This window comes from Amblyomma americanum, chromosome 8 (genome assembly GCF_052857255.1).
Source record: "Amblyomma americanum isolate KBUSLIRL-KWMA chromosome 8, ASM5285725v1, whole genome shotgun sequence".
NCBI lineage: Eukaryota > Metazoa > Arthropoda > Arachnida > Ixodida > Ixodidae > Amblyomma > Amblyomma americanum.
This window is the reverse complement of record NC_135504.1, coordinates 11,939,628-11,966,045: the sequence shown is the minus strand read 5'-3', so window position 1 is coordinate 11,966,045 and position 26,418 is coordinate 11,939,628. Positions and strand designations below refer to the sequence as shown.

At 45.2% G+C, this 26,418-nt stretch overlaps 1 protein-coding gene across 1 annotated transcript in view; it reads left to right on the top strand.

Annotated features, from left to right (window-relative positions):
- The window catches only part of LOC144102151 (uncharacterized), a 35,712-nt gene extending 12,851 nt beyond the window's left edge, over positions 1 to 22,861 (top strand). The window contains exons 3-8 of the mRNA XM_077635467.1: positions 4,138 to 4,245; positions 4,369 to 4,567; positions 15,868 to 16,045; positions 19,705 to 19,856; positions 21,469 to 21,724; positions 22,687 to 22,861. Of these exons, the coding sequence (XP_077491593.1) occupies positions 4,138 to 4,245; positions 4,369 to 4,567; positions 15,868 to 16,045; positions 19,705 to 19,856; positions 21,469 to 21,724; positions 22,687 to 22,861 (1,068 nt within the window). The remainder of the gene's footprint in view (positions 1 to 4,137; positions 4,246 to 4,368; positions 4,568 to 15,867; positions 16,046 to 19,704; positions 19,857 to 21,468; positions 21,725 to 22,686) is intronic.
- Positions 22,862 to 26,418: the final 3,557 nt, after the last annotated feature.

Genomic DNA, 26,418 nt, shown 5'->3' with positions numbered 1-26,418 from the left:
GGGCCTTTTTGGAGCTTTTGTCGTTTTATCTTCAGTCCACATTTATTGAATGGGAACGGAATTTGTACACTAAAAAACAGGGGGTGTGCACTGGTTCAAAAGTGGCTTCTTTACTAAGTAACATCTTTCTCAGTTATGTAGATAAAGCTATTGAAAGTAATTTGGGTGTCAGTACAAAACGAATGTTCAGATATGTGGATGCTTATCTTGTTTTTGTGCAACACGATGATTTCAATAGGCAGGTCGATGCGGTGTTAAAGATTTTTGAAGAGCACATGGCCTAACTTTCACCTTTGAAAAACCTCAAGGGTATGAGCTAGATTTTTAGATATAATTTAGTTTTTAGATATAAGTTTGGGAACGAGGCCAGATAATGTGTGTTTTTCCTTCCTACCGAGATCAGAGAAGCCTTTGCTCAGTTTTCGTTCGGCGCATACGAAGGTTGTTAAATGTAGCATAGCAGTTTCTTGCCTAGGTGCTGCCATTGCCAAGTCATGCGTGCATGCTGTCAGCACAAGTTTTAATCAGCAGATTCAGAGGCTAAGATTGGCGGGCTTTCCAGAAGATCTCTTAGTACTTGCTTGCAGTAAGATACTTAAAAATGTCAAAAGAGATGATCAACAGGAACCTTTAAAAAAAGATAAAAAGAAAATTGCTGCTCTACCATACATTCACCAAATATCACACCGTTTGAAGCCAGTAGGCAGCAGATATGGCATCGATGTTCTATTCTCTGCACCAAACAACCTCGGCAAATTATGTGCCATTATAGATAGAAGGACCAGGGAACGGGAAAAGAAACGAAGAAAAACAAAAAGAGGGTGCCAGATAAAGCATGGCCTGAGGTTTCTCCCTTGTGCTGAAGGGATTGTGTATGAAGTGCCGTTCACGTGCGGGAAGACCTATATAGGTCAAACAGGAAGGTGCTTGAATACCTGCCTAAGAGACCACAACACTTCTTTGAAAGGGAATCCGTCCTCAAATCTAGCTTTTCATTACAGGAACGGTCCCCGGAATAACCAACCTCAATCTTCTGAAAAATCATGTACCCCCATTTTTAATAAAACTAGGATCCTGTACAAACACAAAGATAAGCTAACAAGGAAAATCAGTGAAGCGTTTCATATTCATAAAAACACTGACTCGTGCGTGAGCACAGCCTCGGTAACAGTTCATGACTGTGAACCAATGTATCTTGGTTCAACTGATTGATGTATCACTGTGGCTTTTGGTGTTGCGCACGCGCTCCTGGTTGTGAAACGAGTATATTTTGCGTGTTTTTTTTTCTAATAAACTTTCAGTTGTTAGTCAGCGCCGGTCCTGTTGTCTTCTTCCTTCTTTGTCCCTCGTCTCAGCCCTGTTATTCCCAGCAGTATATACCAACTAGCTTAACTCTCCGTTTTATTGAAGGTTATCCTCTTCCTTGTGTGTGTCTTGGTTGCTCTGAAAATCTCGGTAGTACTTCCCTTGTGCAGGAGAGGCTGCTTTCCTTATTATTCATTGTGCTATAATTTACACTCTGAACGACACATAACATAATGTAAGGCGGAGATTTATTGAAAAGAGCTGGGAGGAAGGGAGCAGAGGGGCGAGAACATTGTGAGGACAACCAGGTTGGACACAGACACTCGTGGCGATAGCAATGCGGCTGACGCGCAGGACCATCATCTTCGCTGTAACAAGTCATCTGCTTTGTCTTTGTCATCTTTAAAATATTTTAATGAACAGAAAAATTACGTTTTCTGTGTTTCTGACAAACTTTTCATGAGGTGTAGTTTCTTTAAGTTAACTTTCTATTGTTGGAGTCCAGAGTCACGCAAAAATAGCAGGTTGGCAGCAATGCCCCGTTGGCATCGGTGAAAATCCGTACCATAACAACCATTGTACCCCTTCCCCTTATAGGGCGGTACTTTCAGGTTTGTTCAGAGCTTGGCGCGAAGAAACTCCCTTTACCGCAAACTTGTTTATCTGCTCGGCCACACACAGCGACTGATTGTTTCCCAACGCACAGCACAGTGTGACCGCCGCTAGCTCTTTGGCTGAACCGGCGCGATTGGTTCATGTCGGACGGAGCTCTGCGCTCCACAGAATGCGACTACGACCAGACCTGCACCCGGAAGTCAGCAGGCCTAACTACGGGGCGGCGGCGAACCCGTAGGTATGCTATGAGCAAATGCAAACTATAGTTTCATGAGGAAGAAAAGCGACAGAGAAACAAATAATCGCTTATGCGTCACGGACAAAGGCCATTTCCACACATGCCATTCATCACGAGTTCTGACGTGCGTGTCTTCTAAGCGTCCTCCTGCTGCCTACAGTCAAGTATGGAGAAAACGGGCTGCGCTTTTCCTACTTGAACAATTGAAAACATATTGGTAAAATCTCGAATCAAACATTAACCTTTACTTTGCGTTTAATATCACGGCCTCGAAGCCTTCTGAATTGTTTTAGTGCGCTACCAATTGTAGTGGCCTACCAATTGTAGTAGTCTGTCTGTCTGTCCGTCTGTCCGTCCGTCCGTCCGTCTGTCTGTCCGTCCGTCCGTCCGTCCGTCCGTCCGTCTGTCTGTCTGTCTGTCTGTCTGTCTTGTCTGTCTGTCTGTCTTGTCTGTCTGTCCGTCCGTCCGTCCGTCCGTCCGTCCGTCCGTCTGTCTGTCTGTCTGTCTGTCTGTCTGTCTGTCCGTCCGTCCGTCCGTCCGTCCGTCCGTCCGTCCGTCTGTCTGTCTGTCTGTCTGTCTGTCTGTCTGTCTGTCCGTCCGTCCGTCTGTCCGTCCGTCTGTCCGTCCGTCCGTCCGTCCGTCCGCCGTGTCACATGCGGCAGCTCAATTAATTGGGAGAGGCTGCTCTCGAAGAGCAACCTGGATCGCAGCCCAAGCCCCAAAGATGGCAGCACCTGCCATTGAATGGCAGTGGCGCATCGCTTAACCACTGCACCACTTCGCTAGTAGCGGTAGGAAGACTCACAGGGATCTATTTATGAACACCATGAAAAATTCCACATATATGAACATTAAACCAGTATCGCCATCCGAAAAACTGCCATCCGAGAACACTGGATCGGCACACCTGAAGAGAAGCCTAGAGAACTGCTAGCGCACCTAATTCGCATTTGGCCTAACTACACAAATTCACCATCGTCTCTTTACTCGTGCAGGCATAAGCAATTGTGAAGAGACAACGGATCCGGCAGCGGGAGCACGTGCAGGGCCGCACCGCGGCGCCGCTATCTCAAACCGCGCTCTGGCCTCGAGTGAGCCCAAGTGAGGACCGACTTCGTCATCGCTCTATAACGCGGGCGCTTATCACGCCCGATAAAGTTCTACTGCGGCGCTCGGCCACGGTGCAACGCACGAAGGAAAACAGAATACATCGCGGCGTCGTGGTCGAGCACGGTAGGTAGGTGGTTATCGAGAAGGGATTACACTAAGTCAAAGCGGGAAATAAACATTTCGCGGAATCCAGGGGAACGGTTAGAGGGTGTGCCGTTGGATTATTAAAGGGGCTCCGAAACACCTTTTGAGGGGAGTACACAAACGGCTCAGTCAATGCCTTCATCTTTAAAATGAATTCTTTCGTTATCAACACCTGAGCCAACTAATACACCTCTCCACGGAGCAGAGAACCCACAATCGCGCGCGAAAGTAAGCATATCCTTTCCTTTTGGATCGTTCAAAAAGGCACCAGCACAATTCTCTTTGATTCCAAAACGGCCCTTCGCAATTTCGAGATGGGACGTATCTTCGCCACTGCATGCAAAGTTATTCGTATGATGCCAAAAGATTGGAAGAAAGTGAATCTAGAGTGGGTCGCGGCCCACGCGGGTGTTCCAGGGAACGAGGTCGCTCACCAGTATGCTCCAGGTTTTTTCAGCCGCGCCGGTGAGGGGGTCTCGGACCCGGATGTCCCCAGGGGTGAGACGCTAATTACATATCAGGCCATAACCAACTATTACAGGGAGCTTAGAGCGAGCCTGCTTCCTCGGCACGTTTCGCTCAGCCGCGAACAGGCTACCACGTGGATAAGGCTGCAAACGCGGGCGCAGCCAAACCCGCGGACATATTTCAATATCTCTCCAGATTTGGTAAATCCGTATTGTCAGCTGTGCGGGGAGTCTAACACCTTAGACCACATAATCTAGGACTGCACGGAGGATCCGCCTCCCGCAGACATAGTCACATCTGCCGCGCTTGAAAAATGGGAAGCTCTTCTCGCCAGCCAGGACCCGGAGGTTCATTCCCGGGCCACGGTAAGGGCGCAGGAGGTCGCCGACAGACTTAAACTGCTGGCCACCTGGAGCAGCTGGAGTGACCATTGAAGATGACCATCTTCCTGACAATAAAGTTTTCTCTCTCTCTCTCTGTCTCTCTAGGGAATCCTTTCCGGCGATTTGTTCGTGCTCGCCTCCTCCTGCATCGCGCTCTGTTGGCTAATTCTGTTCAGCGATGGCTATTGGCTAGAATCCTTCAGGCGTCAAGCAGCTGCCATGGCCGCTGTCAAGCAGCTGATCGGGCGGGTCAAGAACCTCCACCTCTCCGAGAAATTTCAGCGCACGTCGGCAGCGGACGGAAGTACGCCGAGCTTTGAGCGCGCAAAAAAAAAAGGCCACAGGAGAGAAAAAGGTCCAAAGCCTCCAAAATTCAAATTTTGACTTCTGGTAACTCAGCTTCTGCAAAACGAATAAAAATTCTTGCTGGAGGATATTCAGGAAGCGGCGTCCTTGAACATCACATGAATAGTCACCTTTATTAAAAACCCGTTTTGAGAGCCCCTTTAAGCGCAGTTGTGCGTGCTGAGGTAATCGATCGCTACCTGACACGTCTCTGCACACTGCGATGCTTCACTTTGTAGCCTTTGTCGCGTAGCGCTGTTCATTGCATCACCAATTTGAGGCAATCACTTGATTAGGCTGGTTTCTCTACGGCATATACTGCGTGTTTCAGGAAAGCCAGCAACTAATTTTTGAAATATGATGGTCGAGTTAAAGAGACGCTAACTGTGTCACAGGAATATCAGGGTTGGCGGGTGTCAAAAACAGACGAATCATGCTAGCCATCAAATTGATTAGCCAAACTGTTCAACTGTTACCCTTAGGTGCCTGATCGCAACTAGCGCATTTAGCCGCTCGTAATTAACAGCCTTTTCAGTTCTTTTTTTTTAATTTTAAAGCAAGCGTAGGAGGAAGCAGCAGAAAGTTAGGCGGGCGGATGAGATTAAGAGGTTTGCTGGGATATGGCGACTACAGCTGGCAAAGAAGAGGGTTTACTGGAGAGACATGGGACCAGCCTTTGCCCTACATGGGGCGTAGTCGGGCTAATGATGATAATGAAAAGTCGCTAACTGCAATCAGGAGCCTATTGGTGAGATTAAAAGTTATCTAATACAATTTGCCTAATCACTTTACTAGTTAACATGATGCGCCTGTTTTTTTTTTTTTGCGTCAGTCAGCACTCCTGTTGCTATGACGCAGTTAGTTTCTCTTTAATTCAGCGACCCTATTTTTAAAATTAGTTGCGGGCTTCCCTGAAACACGTGACATAAAGAATACTCAAAAGCATAATCCAAAAACGGCGCCACAAGCTGCTTTTTAGAAATCAACTTCCATTTGTGTTTTTGTTTAACGGTTCATTCCTTTATTTCATTTATTTCCTATTCCTTTAGTTTACGAGATAGTATGCTCGGCTGCCAGGGCAGCTATAAGGACTTTGCGAGTAATTGAATATATTTGTGTTTTGTCGCTGTGAGACGGTATGCTCAGGCTGACAAAGAAGCCCGGATAAAATCGATGTGACATTTGAGACCATAGAACTATCGCATTACATCCCTGAAAAAAAAACTGCAATGCATCCTGGAGTGAAAGTATTTGTGAAAAAAAAAACAACAACCGAAACCGGAGAATGAAAAACCGCGCTGAAGTAAACACCGAAAATACTGTGCCGAATTTTCAAAAATTAGAAAGCCGAAAATTTCACCTTCAAGGCATACGCATCGCATGACACTGGGATGCGGCACTCAACGAAATTTCTTCATTAGTACAACATTCTCCGGCGCTTTGTACCGGTGCCGGTGATGGTGGCGGGAAATTGCTAGCGCTTTCGTTTCCAGAAATCAAGCTCCGGTGCGCAGTTTGTGATGTCGCCGTAGGGTCACGTTACCCAGGTGGCCCACCTGCCTTACAGGTTGCTCTCGGGGCACCACCTGCCCCAGCCATGCCCGGGATTTTTCGCTCAGAACGTCGACGCCAGATTTTCTGCTTAACGGGGCTTTTAATGCTCTCGCGTTAAAAGTGTTAGCGTTCTTTCTGCGGCATACTGAGCTCAGGCAGTCACCCGGAGGCAATTACAAACTAGCACGTACCCGAACCCGCTGCAATGCAACAGGATCTACCCGAAATATATAACACATTCGGTAAACCGGGAAAGCGTCTGCCGGCAATGCATGCGAGGTCAATAAATTGGGTTCTACATAAAACACCTGTGGACTTTGATACTTTCAGCGGAACGCTGGGTGTGATACCCGCCGCGGTGGCTCAGTGGTTGGAGCACTCGCCTACTGAGCCGTTGTACCCGGGTTCGATCCCGACCGCGGCGGCCGCGTTTCGATGGAGGCGAAAAGCAAAAGCGCCCGTGCGCTGTGCGATGTCAGTTCACGTTAAGATCCCCAGGTGGTCGACATTAATCCGGAGCCCTCCACTAGGGCACCTCTTTCTTCCTTTCTTCTCTCAGTTCCTCATTTATCCCTTCCCTTATGGCGTGGTTCAGGTGTCCGTCGATATGTGAGACAGATACTGCCACACTTCTTTTCCCCCAAAACCAATTTTCAATTTCAGTTACTGCGCCATTTCCTTTCCTCAAAAAACAATTTTTAATTTTTTTTTCGCCCGGCTCAGAGCCATCTTTCTCAGCTCAGCGGTAACCCCAGTCTTTTCCATGTCCAGGATTACTAAGCAATAAATGTAGCGGTATCGCTCCCCGCACTAAGGCGCGCTGTAGTACATACCAGAGGGCCGGTGTTGCATCATCTGAGCAGTTGCTATTCCGTTTACAACGGTATCTCGAAATAATGTCGAAAGGTCACATTTTCCCCCTCCGCGTGGCATAAATTTACTCCACTAATGTTCAAACTTGCAAAAAAAAAAATCGGGCCCGTTTTGTAGCGAAAGCTACATTGGCCACAAACTCGCAGTTTCGCCGTGCTCGCATTCCCACCGTGGTCGCACCGCACCACGTGACCAACCACGTGACTGGTCACGTGAACAACCGCGTGACGAACCACGTGACAACAATCAGCCAGACAACCAGACTAACGTGGACTCTCAATCAAGAGTAACCAAGGCTAACAAAGCTATGCCTTAGCTTTCGCTACGTATATCCTGGCATAGCCGAGCTAAGCCACTGCCAATTTTTTGCAACAGTCATGAATGAACTCCGACTCTCTCCCTCAATGGCTGACATTATTTTTCGTACGCCTTGTTTACGCCGAAGGCGATGTCATAAATTCCGTACGGGAAAGAATATCATTCGCACCGTCAACACCTAGTGCCTCAACAGCTAACGCGTCAAGAGGGGGGGGAACGTCATTTCGTGTTTCCATTTATTGCGAAATCAGTCGTCTGTTTAGTTTCGGTTTCCACCAGCTGTCTTCAGCCTCTAGATCGCGTTTATGCACTACGACAACAAAGAAAGCAAGGCCGTTTCTGAAGAGGCAAGCAGAAAAGAATCAACCAAAAGAGATTATTCTTTTTTTTTTCACTCCTGGCGACTCACTTCTAGCGCTATATAAAAGCTAAACACCAACCCTTGCGCTCTGTAGCTTTCCTCTCAAAGGGAAATCGCAAAGAGTATCGCAGAATGAATCCACCGCTTTCACCGTTCGTTGCTCTCGCTGCGTTCAGCTTCAGCCTATTTCCAGTACCGGTGGCAGGTAAGTTAATTTCTACTCTGCTTGATAGGCCTAGCGCTCGGGCTGTCCCGAGCATGGGGCGAGGCTCACGTCCCTTATATCTGCTTTCAACTGCGTCACCTCTTACTATTCAGCTGTGCAGAAGGTTCGGAAAGTGGCGCACAACCATAAACTCTGGACAAGTGCATTTTTTTAAACTGGAATTTCTTTACTAACTCAGTTATTTTCGCAAATCGTAAAACAGCAGCCGCCGCGGTTCGAACCCGACCGCGGCGGCTGCGTTTTTATGGAGGAAAAACGCTAAGGCGCCCGTGTGCTGTGCGATGTCAGTGCACGTTAAAGATCCCCAGGTGGTCGAAATTATTCCGGAGACCTCCACTACGGCACCTATTCTTCCTTTCTTCTTTCACTCCCTCCTTTATCCCTTCCCTTACGGCGCAGTTCAGGTGTCCAAAGATATATGAGACAGATACTGCGCCATTTCCTTTACCCAAAAAAACCAATTATTATTATTATTATTAATAGCAATCAATACATCCGCAGATCACTTCTCACTGCGCTTACAGTTTTCAACTAATTATTGTCAAAAAGCACCATATTGGTTTCTTATAGCAAACATAACTACTCGTTGCGAGCACAGGAAAAAAAAACTGCCGGTGATTTAGCTCTGGTTAAACTTGGAGTGACGCAATAGCTACAGCTGGCTGAGTGGAACTTGGAACAACCACGTGACAAACCATGTGATCAGCCACGGCGCCGCGCCGCCGTCAGCTGCTCCGCACCACGTGACCGGCATGAGAGCATGGAAACAACAAATAACACGTGATTTGTATAGCACTGCTACCTGGTTCTCCTTTCGGTCGACATCAAAGGGCAGACGCTGCTCAGCTTAATCGGTGCAGAAAAAACCATCCTTTCCCCATATCGGTTCGCCACATTTTTATGTTGTGGGATACCCGGTGTATGTAAGGCATCACCTGCAGTGGCTTTTCCTTGTCCTTTTCATTCTAAATAGAATGTCGGCCTTTGAGCTTCTGTAATAAGCTTTCACAGCTTTAACACAAGGCTTAATCGTCACCCACGAGTTAGCTAACAACAACAGATTGCAGTATTTTGTTCTCGAATTTTCCTCTAAACACGTCTGCTGGTGTTACAGTCCGGGAACTAAAAAGAACCCACTGCCGTTTGGAAGCGCACATTGTAAGCTCGTAAAACGTGCCAACGTAATCTTAGCCTGCCAGTGTGCCCTAGAAAATCATGCAACCACAAAATAGAAGAAAGCTTTAGCCAGCAAGTTCAACGTTTCCGCGCAGCCGGTTATCCGTCCCACCTCATCACCGCAGCATGTGAAAGCTTGTTACAGAAGCTCGAAGGCCGTAAAAAGAATGAAAAGGACAAGGAAAAGCCCCTGCAGGTGATGCCCTACATACACCGCGTATCCCACAAGATCAAAAAAGTGGCGAACCGATATGGTGTCACGATGGTTTTTTCTGCACCGATTAAGCTGAGCAGCGTCTGCCCTTTGTTGTCGACCGAAAAGATAACCAGGTAGCAATGCTATACCAATCACGAAAAGAAGTTCACAAAGTGCGATTCAGGCCTTGTCTACAAAATTCCCCTCACTTGCGGTAGAGTTTACATTGGGCAGACTGGTAGTGGTTTTAATGAACGGGCACGCGAACATAACTTGGCAGTGAAGAACAATATGGGAGGTCATCTGGCACACCATAGTAAGAACTGTAAAGGAAAGGTCAAGGAAAAGAAAATGTGCCATGCAACGCAGTTTTGCTGAACACTACCTTTTTGTTTAAATCTGGAGATAAGACGGAACAGGAGGTGGTCGAAGCCTATCACATCGTAAAAAATGGTGAACAATGTGTCAGCATTTCGTCTATTTCGCTTTCACCGAGTGAAATCACGTTTATAGAAGGTCACCTATAAGTGTTTCACTTATGTCCTAATTTGGTTAAGATGTATGTACCTCAAAGACGGAGATCTAGTTTTATCTGGTTTAATTCTCAACTTCACACTTGTTTTATGTTGGCTTTCATGTCATAATTGTTTTTCCATACCTCCTCCCACTCCTTTACCTGCTTTTAATCTTCACCTTTAAACGTGTTCTTTGTTGTTTCCATGCTCTCATGCCGGGTTTTTTCATATCTCACACCATGATTTTATCATGTTCGCATAGTTTTTTTACTCTTGTTGTCTGTTGGATCACCTGCGTTATCACTTCGCGTATTTTTCACCCTCTTTACTCAGGTTGATTGTTTGGTTCTATACTTATTTTTAGTTCTTTTCTTGACATAGAGTGTTTCGGGACATGCTGACTGAGTGCTGTGTGGTTTATCAGTCCTTCTGCAACGTAAAGTTTGAACAATGTTGTCTAGATTTTAATCAAGTCTTTTGTGAATGACAGCGATGGTTGTGCGCCCAGGTTGATGCCTTATATAGCGTTTGCATTTCAGTCTCAAATAAACAGTTGGAAGTCTGCGCCTGTGTTGTCGATTTTGCTCCTGTTCTCGTGTCGTGTCTCCTTCGACCAGTACGAATCTTTTTTCCACTACTCCACAGCTGCCTCAAAATTAAAAGTATTGTCCAAGAAAAGTGGACTTGCTTTCATTGTTTATATAAATCTTAAGCGATCGCTTGCAGGTTTCCCGGCTTGCTGCGTTAAGCGACAGAACAGCACGTGCTCATCATACTGTAGCCTAGTTGTTTGAAATCAAGTTGTACTACTACGGTAACCCCAGAACCTTCGTTGTGATCCAGTATACATTTCCTCATTGTTTAGTGCTAATGACTTGTGTAAAGAACAAATAAATACTTATTTTATTACTTATTCTTTCAGTTTACATCATATGAGCTTCAACCATAACTTCAGAAACCATCTGTTTCTTCCTTGAAGTCTCTCTTTCTTGTCGCCTTTGCATTACACGAACCTGTTATAAGCTACGTATACCGCTATTTACATACCCAGCAATTCTGAGTGAAAGAAATTTTGAGTGGTAAACCATTTATTAAGACAAAATTTTTTCATATAACGCAATATTTCACTAAAGCAATCAATATATACGGAGATCACCCGACGGCAGTCCTGAATTTTTTTTGTATTAACGTTTTTCCTATCGTCAAAAGCGTTCCTCATTGGTTGTCTATGGGAGTATTAACTGTTAGATGCGATCTATGGAAATACTTTAAAATAAATATTTTGCCAATAATGAAGGAATGGGCCATCACCTTCAATATTATCGTAAGAGATCTGTTACTGATCAGCTTACATTTCCGTATTAAGCTCCTCAACCTCAGAAACAAGACTTATGCACTCATGTTGCCCCACTTCCTAACGATAAATTCTGAGCACTTAATCTTAGGTCCCTTTCACTGTTCTACATCCTTTACGCAATTTTATAGCTAAACAAAATTTTTCACGCCATTTTAATCACTATAAATAACTAAATGATCATCAGTCAGCATACACATTCAAGTTAACGCAGCGTAGTGTTTGGCTTGACCTATGTGACGTGCATATTCGTCTTTATCAGAACAGAACAGCTCTCTTTCTGAAAAAGTACACGCATAGTAGCCCAGACGACTGTTGAAAATGATTGCTGCGTTTGCAGCAACACAGTCACTTATCAGTAAAAGTGCATAGTTTTGTATACATCCTGTCCTTGCTTTGATTCTGCAGTTTGCTGGCTTCACAGCATTTCGTTTTAGGTACCGAATAAAAAATCTGTTAGATAATTGCTCACGGCTGACTGTGCCATCCCTAGTACACGCATCTCTTCCAATAGTGGGTGGGTGAGTGCCAGTTCAGTGTTTTGTTCCATTTCGCTTAGAAACAAGACGTAGCTATTTGGATTTTAGCGGGAATAATCTAGATAATAAAGCTTTTTAAGCGACGTGTGGAAAACTTTTTGTTCCTCAATAGAAAATTTTTTACACAAATATTCATTTCAAGGAGGTGTTTCTTGTATTTCGCTTAGAAACAAGACGTAGCGATTTGGATTTTAGCGGGAATAATCTAGATAATAAAGCGTTTTAAGCGACCTGTGGAAAACTTTTTGTTCCTCAAAAGAAAATTTTTTTTACACAAATATTCATTTCAGGGAGGTGTTTCTGAGTTCTGGTCATGGCGGCAAAATGGTCATGGGTGTAGTAATACTTGCAGCAGAATTAGTGGTAGCAGACGTGTCAGTTGAGGTATAGTGGTACGCTTTTCATTACGGTAAACTAATCGTCTTCATCGCTCAAGAATAATGTCATTACCCTCTCAGCATTGCTGATACAGCAACTTGGTATTCACATGCATCGTCTCCGATCACGTGATCTTGGTCTGGGAGTCCTGCAGCGACACCTGTTGGTTCGGGCGAGGTTTGAATGTTGGCCACTTGTGATCACTCTAGACTGCTGAGCTAGCCTTCATTGCCGGGAGGAAATCAGATGATAACGCAATAACGCCAACAAAACAATGCAGAAATAAAAATTCACAGCCGGGTATGCTGTTGACCTAACACGCTTATTATAACGAAAAGTTGTGTGCTGCAGTGACGTTGTAAACTTGGAAATACAACTGAGGAATGAAAGTTTCTCCACCGCCAATTTCATATTTTTATTCAAAGCACACTGGCAAACTGCGTTCCAGTTTTCTTTGTGCTGAATTCGCTTCTGGGTTTATGATGAATAACCGAGCATAAAAGAGCACTGTTTTGAAAATGCATTTATCCTACGATGGCTTTCTGCGCGAAGTTTTGAAATGAAACCGAAGCTTGCGTGCCCTTTAGGTAGTTGTTGCACCGCACCAAAGCAAAGATCACGGCATTGTGTGAAGTGAATCAGTTAGGGTAAACGTGAAGAATATTTTGCGCAGAGTAAAGATGTTTTACGTAGAAAGTGCACGTTTATTCTGTGACACGCAAAAAATTATTAAGTTCCAGCTATAAGCACGTCTGCTCTCAGACGACGTGTAACGAAATGAATTCTTTTACTGAGGCCAGAAAAAAATTGCACCCTTATCGCTCGGCGGAAATAAATAATAATAAAACAGCGATTTGTATTATTATTTATGACGAACGAAATGGCGAAGCAACCTGCTCACAAAAAGTGAATAAGTAACCAAACCGCGCAAGGAGAGATGCGGTGAAGTAGAATCTGGAGGCACATCGAAACGCTTGCCGTAGCGTATAATTCTGAATTCATTTCGACCACCTGGTGTGATTTAACGTCACTGACATCCAACACCATCTACCGAAATGCGGCCGCACTACAGGGATTCGATCCCGCAGCCTCGCTCTCAGCAGCCTAATAACGTTGAAAAGTTTCAGCTGGAAGTTTTTCTCGATCAAGCCCATACAGAGCTCTTGTAGCCGTAGAGGGCGTTGCGTTTTGATGATGTGTGCAATGCGTTGCCTGTAAAAATGGGCTCCCAAAACGGAAATACACGCATGCAATGCATCAGAATAATTTTTAAACTAGCCCTATATCGGCTCGTAGAAAACTCAACAACACCTCTCAATGTGGCGTCAGACATCTGCTCTCGATTCGCATTTGCATTTCTGGCAGGCCTTGAGGTTGCAGACTGTGCAAACTTCGAGCCCGCCTGCTAAACAGATCAGGCTGCTAATGGAGCCCGAGCGAAAGGAGCCCTCGCATTATCAAATATGCCCGTTATTCCTGGTAGGCGCGTGTAAAGAGCAGCCCATGTGCTTTTAAAGTCCTCCATTTTTTATAGGATGCTTGAGATCGATTTAGCACCGCAAACATAAGCAGGCTTCACTATTGAATAGTTCACAGTGTGCAATACAGAACGCATCACCTTAAAGAATGCTCAGTCGCACAACCAGTACATATGCGCATATCGACTGTCAACCAGTTCAGTGTAGTGTCTTGCATATGTCGGTGCTTCTCGCACTTCGTCCTGTCTGCGTAGCTGCGCCCGGTTCATTAATCAAGTTTTTTATATTTTCTTCCCCTGTAGTAGCACTGAACGACACACGCAAGCCCCGCTCTGCTTCTCTTTGTGTCGGTTGTGCGCTAGCACCCGCGACCAACATCGCCTCTCTTTAAATGCCAGCCTTATCGCTCACTCCATAACGGAACCGCTTCGCCCGTTTTGAAACGAAAAGCTTCGCTAGGCTCGTCAACACAGGGCTTCGCGTGAGCCACACTACAGATTTGCCACAGCTGCGCATGCGCGAAACCGAGTGACGTCACGCGGAGCGCAGGTGGCCGCTGCTGCCTCAGCCGTCGTCGCCGCCGCGCGCTGCCTCCGTCGTCTGACCTTTCGCCATGGAAGGAGGAGAAGACCCAGAAGTGGTAGCGTGGGAGTTGGCTCAAAAGCAGCGAAGATATGAAAAGTGCAAGGCTAGACAAGCGGCTCAAACGCCAGAATCACGAGAGGCACGCCTTGCTAAACGCTTTTCGCTTCGAGTTATCCAGGCTTAACACTTTAGCTAAGCCTCAGCTCAACTTTTATTTGTTTGTTTTTTAATTCTCGCGCTGTGGTGCACCTGATGAGGAGCTGCCACTTACGTCGTAACGCGAGCCGCTACTGCGGCTGGTGAATGCTCCTCCCCGAAGCATTGACTTAGGAACATGGAGGAAGGAAATAACTCAGGAGAGGCCGTTACGTCACGTTTTTTGAAGTCGAACATGAAGCTGGACATTTTATCAAGTCTGTTTCTCCCCGCCCCTATTTGTCCGCATTCTCAGCACGCTTGCGCATGCGCAGCCGACAATGGAGCAGACGATACAGCTGCACCCTACGTTAAAATTGGCTGCGCCGATGTCCAAAGACTCAGACGGACAGATTTTTCCGACGTTGAGGTTCTAATGCTGACGTATTAAAAGCAGGCGATTTAGGGCATACAGTTGTTAAGGGCTCGTGCAGCCAAACACGTGGACATATTCTAATATCTTTCCCAATTTGGTGAATCCGTATTGTCAGCTCTGCGGCGAGCCTGCCACCTTAGACCACATAATCTAGGGCTGCACGGATGATCCGCCTCCCGCAGATCTAGTCACATCACCCACGCTTGAAAAATGGGAAGCTTTTCTCGCCAGACCGGACCCGGACGTTCAGTCCCGGGCCATGGCAAAAGCGCAGGAGGTCGCCGACAGACTTAAACTGCCGGCCACCTGGAGCGGCTGAAGTAACCCAGGACGATCACCACCTTTCTGACAATAAAGTTCTCTCTCTCTCTCTCTTCATGGCTCTTGGAGTTAGGCTATGTACTGATACCATCATCATCATCATCATCACAATCATCAGTCTGACTGTGTCCACTGCAGGGCAAAATCCTCTCTCATGTCTCTCTAATTAACCCTGTCTTTTGCCAGCTGCACCCACTGTATGCCCGAAAAGTTATTAAATTCATTCGCCCACCTAACTTCCTGCCGTCCCCCTGCTACGCTTGCTTTCCATTGGAATCCACTCTGTTACCCTTCAGGACCACCGGTTTTCTGCCTTCGCATTACATGCCCTGCTCAAGCAGATTTCTTCCTCTTGATTTCGACTACAATGTCATTAACCCGCGTTTGTTCCCTCACCCACTCTGCCAGCTTCTGGTCTATTAATGTTACAGCTATCATTTTTCTTTCGATAGCTCGCTGCGTTTTCCTTAATTTGATCTTAACCCTTGTCGTTAGCCCCCACGTTTCTGCCCCGTAGTTGAGTACCGGTTAAGATACAGCTGTTGTATGCTTTTCTGTTTAGGGATATTGGTAAACTTCTATTCAAGACCACAGAGAACCTGCCATATACGCTCCGCCCCATTCTTATTATTCTAGTTATTTCCCTCTCACATGATCCGGATCTGCGGTCACTACGTGCCCTAAGTAGACGTAGTCTTTTTACCACTTTCAACACCTAGCTACCAATTGTGCACTGCTGTTCCCTTGTTAGACTGTCGAACATTACTTACTGTGTCCGAGCCGGTTCAATATTTATCTCGTTCTCTGCTCTCAGGGCTTTGCTCCGACGGAGATGGAACTGAAAGGCCAACGAACGGCAGCAACGTTGTGGTGACCGTGAATGACCTACGACGCCTCGGAGTGCCCAAACTCAACAAAACAGTGCGGGACTACTACCAGAGCGGGGCCGACCAGGAACAGACACTGCATGAGAATGTCGAAGCATTCAAAAGGTCGGCTACAAACCTAGGCTTCGCGGAGATCGTGAAGCAAGCTGCTGTTTGTTTTCGCTTCTTGTAGAGTAAACAAAAATGATTCTTATAAAGCAGCATTTCTTCCTCATAGGTCATAAGGCATACTTTTCACCGCAGAAATAACGGTCATTGGCCTCAGAACACACGCATATCTCGAGCATTATTCGCCGAATATAGGCGCAGACATATGCGTAATATCTTATATATAGTTATAATGCCAAATTGATACTTTTATTATCTTCTTTAGCATCTGAATGCACAGTAATAATCGAACACATTCAGCACGTACGCTGCCTCTGAAATATACACAGCGAGATAGTTCAAATGTACGCAGCTTATACGTGAAGCCCCAGCTAACGTAAAACGAAGTGTTAAAATATAAATTTGAAAAGTTATGAAAGTAAAACTAAAACAGCCTTGGTAGAGGTTACCCACACCATCAAAACAAATTCCTGGTTCTTATTTCGTTAATTACTGAACAAGTAATAATTGAGCGCTTAAACGGCTGGATCTGACGAAACAAATTTTTGCGGCGAAATTGCAGGGCGTCCGTTTACTCAAAAGAACATCTTGCTGGGCAAGTTGGTAACTGTACATATTTTTGGTTACAGGCGCAAAAAACAGACACAACACAAGGTAGAAAGACGGGACGGAGCGCCACTCACAGCTGATCCTTCTACCTTGTGTTGTGTCTGTTTTTTGCGCCTGTAACCAAACATATGTACAGTTTACTCGATTGTCATTTAATTTTCATGGAGCCAGATTCGTTACGAAAGCCTTTAGCGCGGATTTCGCGCCGCGTCCGATTTCTGGAGAATTATGTGCAGGAGCACGTTTTCCGAACATCCCACACAAGTGCCCATATTGAGTTGTCAAGTATGCGCGAACACACCTCCCGTCAACTCACACTAGCGTCCGAATTCTACAGCTCTCCTGTCGTTTCACAAGCGCCCTTCGAAACCTGGAAACAACAATATTCGTTTCTTGTTTATTTTAGTGGTGTACAATTTTTTAGAAAAAAAAAACCAGCCATGTCATTTTTAAGCCTGTCAGGTAAACAAATCGACATAATCAAAAATAATTCTCGTCCCTTCTTGGGGCCACCAAAAGTACTGTTTTACTCCTATGGCGACTATACGTTCCAGTTCCTTTTTATCTCCTGGCTTTTGTTGCGCGCACGATACAATTTTTCTTTTTTATGTGTTCCTCAGGCAGTGTCAAAGAGGAAGCCGAGGCTAAAGGCTAAGGTCCGACGAGGCCTTGGACCCTTGAACATGTTTTTAAATCAATGAACCGAACTCAGAGGGAGGGAAATTTGGTCTGGAGCGCAGATATATATAACAACGTTCCAAAATATCGAAGGCAAAGCTGCATCACTGTTTGCATCAGTCAAAAACGATCCAAATTTGTAACCACGGAAAACAAGACACAACTTCTGGTAACATATTCAGGTCGGTATGCAAAGGGCAAATGCAGCAATATTCAACAACTGTGAAACCAGCACTGTATATATAAAAACCAAAACAATACATCACAAGTGTGAAACTGCAACCAGAGAAACAATTTAGAATCTAATGGCAAGCATTAAATACAGTTTTCATGACCAAACCGCAGAAATAACTCAAATTCGTTGATTCAGGAGAGTCAGTTACGAAAATTCTATTTAAAATGCAAGACACTTAGTCATGAACGCAAAAGCTGAATTTTTTTCAATCCACATTTAAAAAGAGTGAAGGATTTGTTCAAGCCGATGACCATTTGAGATCTCTCCTATAGTATAGTGGGCTGAAAAGGTGCTGTTTGTCGACCATGATAGGTTCTATTCACGGGCGCCCTCCTCTTAGGATCAGAAATCTGGTACGTGCTACGTTCTTTTGGAGGGACAAGCAGTTTGTTTCTATAAATCCATGAGGGTAGTCTGAAGTAACTGACCTGATTTGCTTTCAGCATGTTGTATTTCATGAAAGGTGGCCCGGTTTCTTGTGTTGGGTCTGTATCCTCTGTTATTCTCACACAACCACCTTAATACTTGGTTTGTGGTTTTGCATGGAAACCTAACGCGTTCGTGATCAAATCTCTTTCTTCTTGCTAACAGTTTTGGCAGGTGTTAAGTGTTAAGAAATTTGGATTGCAAAAACTGGAATGACTAAGCAGGAAAAGTACCATTTAGTGAAATCGCGTGTTCACATTTAGCGCCGTCTTCGAAACAGAAGCAAAAATCTTAGTTGGCTGAAGAATATTCTGGAAGTTTTTTTATAACAGCCTTTCAGTAATGCGCAGTGCGTGAAGCCAATATATCGGGTGTTTTACCGAACACGTTTAAAAATTTTCGTAAATAGGGTTCAAAAATATGGCTTTTGCTAAATACTATTACCAGCGTTGGTGCACACAAGAAAACTGGTGAATCGTCTTAAGCAGTAAGCTGGCTGACTAATTTACTTTTTACCTAGTAGCGTTAGGCACCTAGTGGAAATTAGAGATTTCGAGCCGGTCGCCAGTAATAGCGCTATCATTTTTTTTTTAATTTCAAAAACGCGATTACCTTTCAAGCTGTGGCTAGACAAAATTTGGCTTTTTCGTCAGGTTACGTGCCCTGGAGGGGTTGCTTTGCCTGCATGCTTTCAAAAGCGCCAGTATTTTCGCTCGATGCAGCAAAATTTTGTCGAGCCACAGTGGCGAGGGTAATCGCGTTCTCGAAATTCTAGAAACTGATGCGGCTATTACTAACGACCGGCTACAAATCTCTAATTGCAACCAGGCGCCTAACTCTAGTAGATAAAAAGATAGTTAATAAAAATTAATTAACCAGCATACCACTTAAGACCCTTCACCGGCTTTTTGGTGTCCGCCAACACTGGTAACACTATGCCGCAAAAGTCAATTTTACCACAAAAAGCCTATTTTTAAAGTTTTGCGAAAGTGTTCGCTGAAACACCCGGTATGTTTCGAAGTGCAAGCACTTAGAGCAAACATTCGACTGTACCAAGCGGTCGTTTTCATCCCAAGAACTTGTCCGGAGCGATAATGGGCGCAAAACGATTCCTTTGTGTTACACTTTTCACAACCTCTAGTCCGTTACTAGTCAGCTCCTGTTTACATACCGAGCCATTCATTTCGTGTTGTTGCTCAGTCTTGAAACAAGCAAAGCGAACACAAAGAACAGTATGAAAATGCATGATTTTTATTTAAGCTAGGGCATCACTTACTTTAGTGTGTTCCCTGGCCCACTTTGTTCTCTTCCGGTCTCTTAACGTTTCCCCTATCATTTTCCTCACTGTAGCTCGCTGCGTTGCCCTCAGGTGATGTTCTACCCTTTTAGAATTAGTTTCCAGGTTTTTACCCCTTATGCGAGTACTGGCAAGCTACAGCCATTATACATTTCAAGCTTGAAATATAATAGTCAGGTGTTTTTAATGATATGAAAGCAGCTGTCAAAAGCACTAAACTCCAATATTATTCCCCTCGCTATTTCAAGTTTCTGGCCCGGATCTGAGTACCGGTGTATTTGCTTACTGCTCAGAATGTTTCCCCGCCTATTGTAAAATCTTGCTTGCTACCCAGTGGGTCGAACATTTCTTCAGTGTATTCACTTATGCGAAAGCAAGCCCCACTGAGAGTTCCGATCTCCGTGCGCGCAGGTGGAGACTACTGTACCGCGTCCTAGTCAACGTGGCCAGCAGGCGAACGACGGCCACCATGCTGGGCAAAGAGGTCAGCATGCCCCTCGGGATCGCACCGTCAGCCATGCAGAAGATGGCGCACCCTGATGGAGAAATTGGCACTGCCACAGGTGAGGCATCGAAGGCGAGAGCACAGCATGCACTCGCCATGTGGCAGTGACATCCCTGCTGCATCTTTAACCGATTTAAGTGTTATGGCCGAAAAACTGCTGGAAACGTAGGGCAATAAGAGGTCACCAGAACGCACAGATGCTAATTAAGCAGCTAAACCAGATTACCGGCCGACTGAGAACTATGCATGCTCGTTCTGACAGCGGCCTGGCCGCACTGTGCACAGGCTGCAGCAAGACACTCTGGTGGCTGTGTATGGGGCAGCCCACCAAGCTGCGATAATCTGCATAATTAAGCAGGTCTCTTGAGTTTTGCTCCCGGGAGCGTGCAAACGACCAGGGCAGAGATAACTCGCCTTGCTCAGACAGTGGCCTCTCTATTACTGGCACTAAAGTGGTGCAATTCAAGGCAAAATACCGCAGGAAAAGTGAGGCCTACCAAAGCGTGCTTATTTCTAGAAGTATTGCGCATTTTTTTTTATCATTTTGCATCCTTTTTCCCAACGAAACACCCTCAGTTCGTCCCAAGTTTTTCTTTTTAGCTGGACATTTCTGGCATATCTTTAGTACCGCAGACGGATAGAATACGCGCTTTTAGCTAATTAAGATGAGAAACAGCTTTATACAAACTGCAGTAATTGAAGTCGGGCTATTTCAGGACCTACCAGCAATTGCAGCCTAATCAATGAGCTTCGCCCATCATGCTTGTTAACCATTTAATTTAGATCCGCCTTATTAACTAGGCAGATCTATAGCTGGCGTTTAAACAGCCTGTTCAATAATTATTTGGCTGTGTAGTGTAGCTGTTTTATAATAAAAAACTTTAATACATCTCCAACAAAAACCTTTAATTTGAAACCCAACGTTTCAGAGGCTTCCCTCCAAGCATTCTTAAAGACGCAAGCATATCACACTAAACAATTTCTCACCCTTTAGGGTGTAAATCAGCTGTCCCCAGACGAACACCCTTTTCCAATTGTTCGGTGCTAAAAAAGGGTGCAGACATCAGCACCTTTAAAGAAGGGTGCACTTAATGATACTTTAGAGTATGTAATGGTTGCACCCTCATTAATGGGTACTATTTTTCCATAACACCCCTACGAATGCATGTTGGAAGGATGCTCCACATTGATCCACCCATGAAGCAAAAGCCTTGGACTGATGCGCGCCCTCTAAACTTTCATGCTGTGCACCCCATCCGATGTTCTTGAGGTCAAAGGTCCACCCAACGGTAACCCAATGTCAAGCGTAAGAGGTCAAAGGTCATATATCAAAGGTCAAAGGTCAAAGAAAGGTCATGGGTCAAGGTCAGGGGTAAAGAGTTGGACACCATAACTGTACCACATATGGTCATGCACGGCTAAAGTGGTTGGGCTAAAGATCATTCAAGGTCATTCTCCGGCCTACCCGATGACTGCTTTACCTACCGTAGTGAAGCTTTTCGCTTCAAAACCAGGCCCATGCTTTTCCAAGTACTACAGCGTAGCCATCGCGACCATCATGTGGTATTTATTTCTGTTGATGTCGACGCCAGGCGGGATTTATTGCAAATTGTGGTCCTTCGCTTGGGGGTTAAAGTATACGTTGGCACTTAATGCAATTTTTTATGCAGCTTCCCAGGACGCGGGAACAGTGATGATACTGAGTACTCTCAGCTCCACATCCATCGAAGACCTGAGAAAAGCCGCGCCGGATGCGACGCTGTGGTTGCAACTGTACGTGTTCAAGAACCGCACAGTGACGGAACAACTGCTCCAGCGGGCTTGTAGCGCTAATTTCTCAGCCGTCGTGCTTACAGTTGATGCCCCAACCTGGGGTCAGCGCATCGTAGACGTCCGCAATGCTTTCACCATACCGGAGGGAATCACGTAAGTATTTCTGCATCACCTAGAGCTGCATGGAAAGTTAGTTTTTCATGCTAATGTTTTCTCCATATTTCTCAATCCTTAAGAATAGAATGAAGCACTTACGGGAGAGGAACATTTTCGGTTTTTAGATTACAGCCCAAAAATGATCAATAACGAGACACAGCAGAGAGAGAGAGAGAAAGAGAGAAACATAGAACTAAAAGTCAGGGAGGTTAACCAGGCGATGCCCAGTGGGCTACCCTACACGTGGGGAGGAGACTATAAGAGAAAAAGGGAAGGAAGAGCGGCAACGAAATGAGTTTTTGCACTGACCATCGACCGCTATAACAAGGGAACAGAGGGCGCACAATTAAAGCTTAAGATTTATAGTCGGGAACTCAACCACGAGTCCTTTAAGAAGTCCAGGAGTGCCTTCATCCGCTGTGCTTTGTGGTGATGGTTTTGTCCAAGGCCCCAGTATCCTTGTTTCTGTAAGAGGACGAGAGTTCAAGCGGCCCTGTGTAGGAGGCAGAAAGGTACGCTCTCGCTCAAAACGAGGGCAGTCACAGCAGAATTAAACTAGGCGATATGTAAGGCTAGGACAAGACTCATTTTATTCAGCAAAATAAAAGCACTGGTTTTGTAGCAGCATTCCGAACCAACAAATAGTCATAGATTGTCCAAAAGGTGCTGCCCCTCTCTTCTCTCTTGAGTGCTGTTTAAGAAAAATGTATAAAGTTAACACGTAAAACAGCCGCATGTCGGCTGGATAAATATTATATTTCAGTGTAATCTCTCTCAACATTTTTATTTCCCTGAAAAGTTCGGCCGATTACAATGGAAAGCTCAGCAGCATAAAATTGAAGGAAAAACAAGAAACCGCATGCATTCTTCTAGACACGGTCTGCATCAACGTATATTATAAAGAGCGTGCTCACTTTACTCTTTTCCCGCCTAGGAAATTTCGACCGGTCGATTTACAGCAACTTCAACTTGAGGAACGCCACAAGTGGTTCCGGCCTCACCAAGTACACCAACGACTTCTTCGACCAGTCGCTGACGTGGAATGACGTGAATTGGCTCAAGAATATCACGTCCCTTCCAATCGTCCTCAAAGGAATAATGACGCGTAAGACACGCCCGTACGGCTCAGTGTAGTGCATTCGAAACTTAGTACAGTTTCACTAAAGGAAGCAGAAATTGAGAGCTAGTTTTCGTGCTAGCTTAGCCTTTCCTCCCCCCTCCACTTCGCACATGGACGTTTTTAAAGTGACAGTTACATAAAAAAATAGTTTCGAGCATTCACAGCGTAGTTGTCCGTACAAGTTACAAGACAACGCTGAAATCGTGTCGCATGGACGCCTTCTAGAAGGGAGTTCAATTTTAAACTTTTCTCCCGCACCGAATTAGACATTTTTTATTCCCTAGCAATATCGGCTGGATATTATTCCACGAAGAGTTAAAAAGTCTAGACATGTAGCACAGCCTCGGGGTTTGAAGGTCTGTTGTCTTGGAACGCTACAGGTCAACGCAGCTGATTTTAAATGTAGACAAGAGCAGCCAATCAAACGGTGAATTACTCTCAGTCTATCGTTTTCGATCTGGCCACTGCTTCACATAGCACCGATATTATGCATGCGTTCGGACCGAACGGCGAACTTATAAATTTCAGACCGTTCATACTTGATTCTTTTTTTATATTTGTTCAGATGTTTACAGTTTATATCTTCACTTACTAGCTTTACCGCCCCCCTAGAACTTAGCACTAAAATATGAACGGAAGCACTGCCGGTGGTGTACTGTCACGTGTCTGTGACGCCTTTCACTCAGTTAGGCGGACGGAGACTTCAAAAGCTAACTGCTTGCTTGACAACCGCGCTTCCACCCCGAAAGCAACCCATGGCAGAAATAAGGCCGGAAAGATGCAGTGTTTGCAAGCGCACAATGTACAATAGGTTGGAGACAGCTCTCAGAGCGCTCGCCATTTCTTCCGCTGCGGCTTCATTCGCGCTTCTTGTTAATTATGGGGCACCACGAAGGAAAGAAACTCGACGGCAGCCCAAGTTACGCCGGCAGTTTGCAGGCTCAACTTCCCGGTCACGCTCCATTTTATCATGGCAACGAGCTTTCTAGAGAATGAGTCGCTGCTCGTGTGAGCAATCCCGATTACTGCGGGATTAGGTGTGCGTGACTGAGATCTTTCCTGCTAATACTAGTAGCTTCGCAGGAGCATGAAAATCAACTGGTTGTTTCTGCGCAGGTGAACCGGAATTAAAAAAAAAACAGGCATTTTTTTTCTCAGTTGCGCGGATTTTGGGCCTGTTGGTCCTGCACAGGGTCATGTATAGCACCGATTCTAAGTAGCCGGTTTTTATCTAAACTTGACCTGCATACTTCTTGATTATATTTTAATCCTTGTTAACAGTGACTCTGGCTCACTAGAGTGAAACGCTGCAAGCATTTTGACCATCATGAAAGAGTGCGCTAATCTATCCATATCACACTTCCTTACGTCGTATCCCTTGCGCTTATTGACTAACTATGATAGCTCTGCCAGTTTTATTCCGTCAGTGGGATTTGATGCTTTCATGCTTTGGCTTTTCTTAGATCTTTCGTCCCCTGAGAGTAGCATATAGCACTATCTAGCATGTCTCATGTTGCTTATGTTATGCTGTGTTGTACTCGATCTCTTTTACACCGCGTGTTGAATGCTCTACGTTGTTTTCTGCATTCTATATGGTTTACGCAGTTTAACTTTGCGCGCTGGAGAGTTTTTCGAGCACTGCCAATTGTGACTTCGCAGCCGAAGACGCACAACTGGCGGTGCACCACGGGGTCCACGCGATCATTGTTTCCAACCACGGGGGACGGCAGCTGGATGGAGTTCCCTCCACGGTGAGCGCGCGGCACATCCTACTAGAACACGCCTGTCTGGTACAAGAAGCTCGCTTTTCTTATGGGATAATAGCGCAACGTTCGAACTTCCTCCTCTCACCAGTGGACAGACAGCTGAAAAGTATCTACAAAGTTCAGTGCTTAGAACTAATCTCACTGCTTACAAGTTTCAAAGTATGCTGACGCGCTGCGCTGAAACGCTATTTAGGATCCGTAATAGAACTTGCCGACCTACTCGTGACGTCGACTTCCTATGCTGAGAAATTAAAATAGGGTAGTGCTGAAACCTTGTAAAGTGTTCTGCTTTTTACACGCGCAACTGACTGCCGTTGTCCTCTCTTCATTCGTGTGATTCCAGTGCGCCGTACAGGGAGAGCGTCTTAAACTCCAGCTTTGCACCTGTCGGCAAGACTTGGCTCAAGTCGCCAGTCTTCACTGAGACGACAGGGGTTCTGTTGAAAAAGGACCGCGCATTTTGTTGGTGTGTCCGGCTTACGCGCCGAAATTTGTGGTGTAGCGTCCGCAATCGGTGTAGTGTCCGCTAAGCTGAATTTTGGGCTGCAAAAAAAAAGAAAAACAATTTTCTTCCTACAATGTCTTCATCAGGTACATAGTTCTCATGAGCTATGCATGCAGCCATCGCCATAAAATTTGCATGGGCATGTTTACAGTTAAGGTCTGAGCTGTCCGAGCACAAATTTTTAATGATTTCGAAGTCGAAAGAAGACCCGTAATTGGCCTCGGCATCTTCGCTCTCATTCCCTTCATCGGGCGAAGCCGTCCACAAGCCATCTTTAGCGAAGGCTTTGACGATCACTTTCTAGCATTTCCTCTCTCCCCCTCCTCCCTCTTCCCCCACTTCTACTCTCCTGCATGGAATCTTTACCTTCGCAATCTAGATAGCTACTAGTTCCAGTAAGGATGTGTGGAACCTGTGAATTTCGAGAAGGCAACACAAGCGCTGTCGAAGTATCACAACGATACGCGAGAAATAGCGTTGGGCATTTCAGGCTAGATTGCACAAGCAAGTCAAGCTTTCTCGGGCGGAAATTGTGAAAATTGCAATATTGTTAGAATACACTTTTACGATAATATTTAGTGTAACGGTCCATTATTTTTATATGTCGAAAAATCTTTCTTTTTAAGTGTTTTCATTGATCGGATCGAACAGTCAAGACTGCCATAGAAATCAAATGGGAACGCTTTTGACGGTAGCAAAAACGTGAATAGAAAAAAATATGCAAGACTGCCGTCGGGTGATCTGTCGATATATTGATTGTTATAGTGAAATATTACATTATATAAAAAAACTGAATTCATAAACGGTTTCCAGCTCAAGAATTGCTTGGTATGAAAGGCGCAAAATTTCTACTAAACATAATTAGCTAGTGGACTCCATAGCGAAAATTACGGTAAATGACACGGCATATAACTAGTTTACCTTGGAGGTACTTACGCCAATGCTACTGCCAAAAAACTGCATTCATTGCAGCATGCCAGGCCCATCGAAATTGATTTTCCGCTTTCCTATCCTCACTATATTGTTCCGCATTACAAATTAAATTTCTTAATGAATGATATGAAATATGTGTATTCTAAACCTACAACACACTTTTTACTTTTTTTATAAATGTAATTGCCGCACCGTTCCTTCCCCCGCCTTGCTCATCTCGAACTTCCCCTCGGCAAAGTCATTTAACGCTGGGTTTAAACGCACTCCCAACATTTTTTTTTCTCAGTTTATTTTCCTCTCGGGCTTCTCTAGATCCCATTCGCTTCTTGCAGATCGAGGCTCTGCAGTCAGTGGTGAAAGCGGTGCG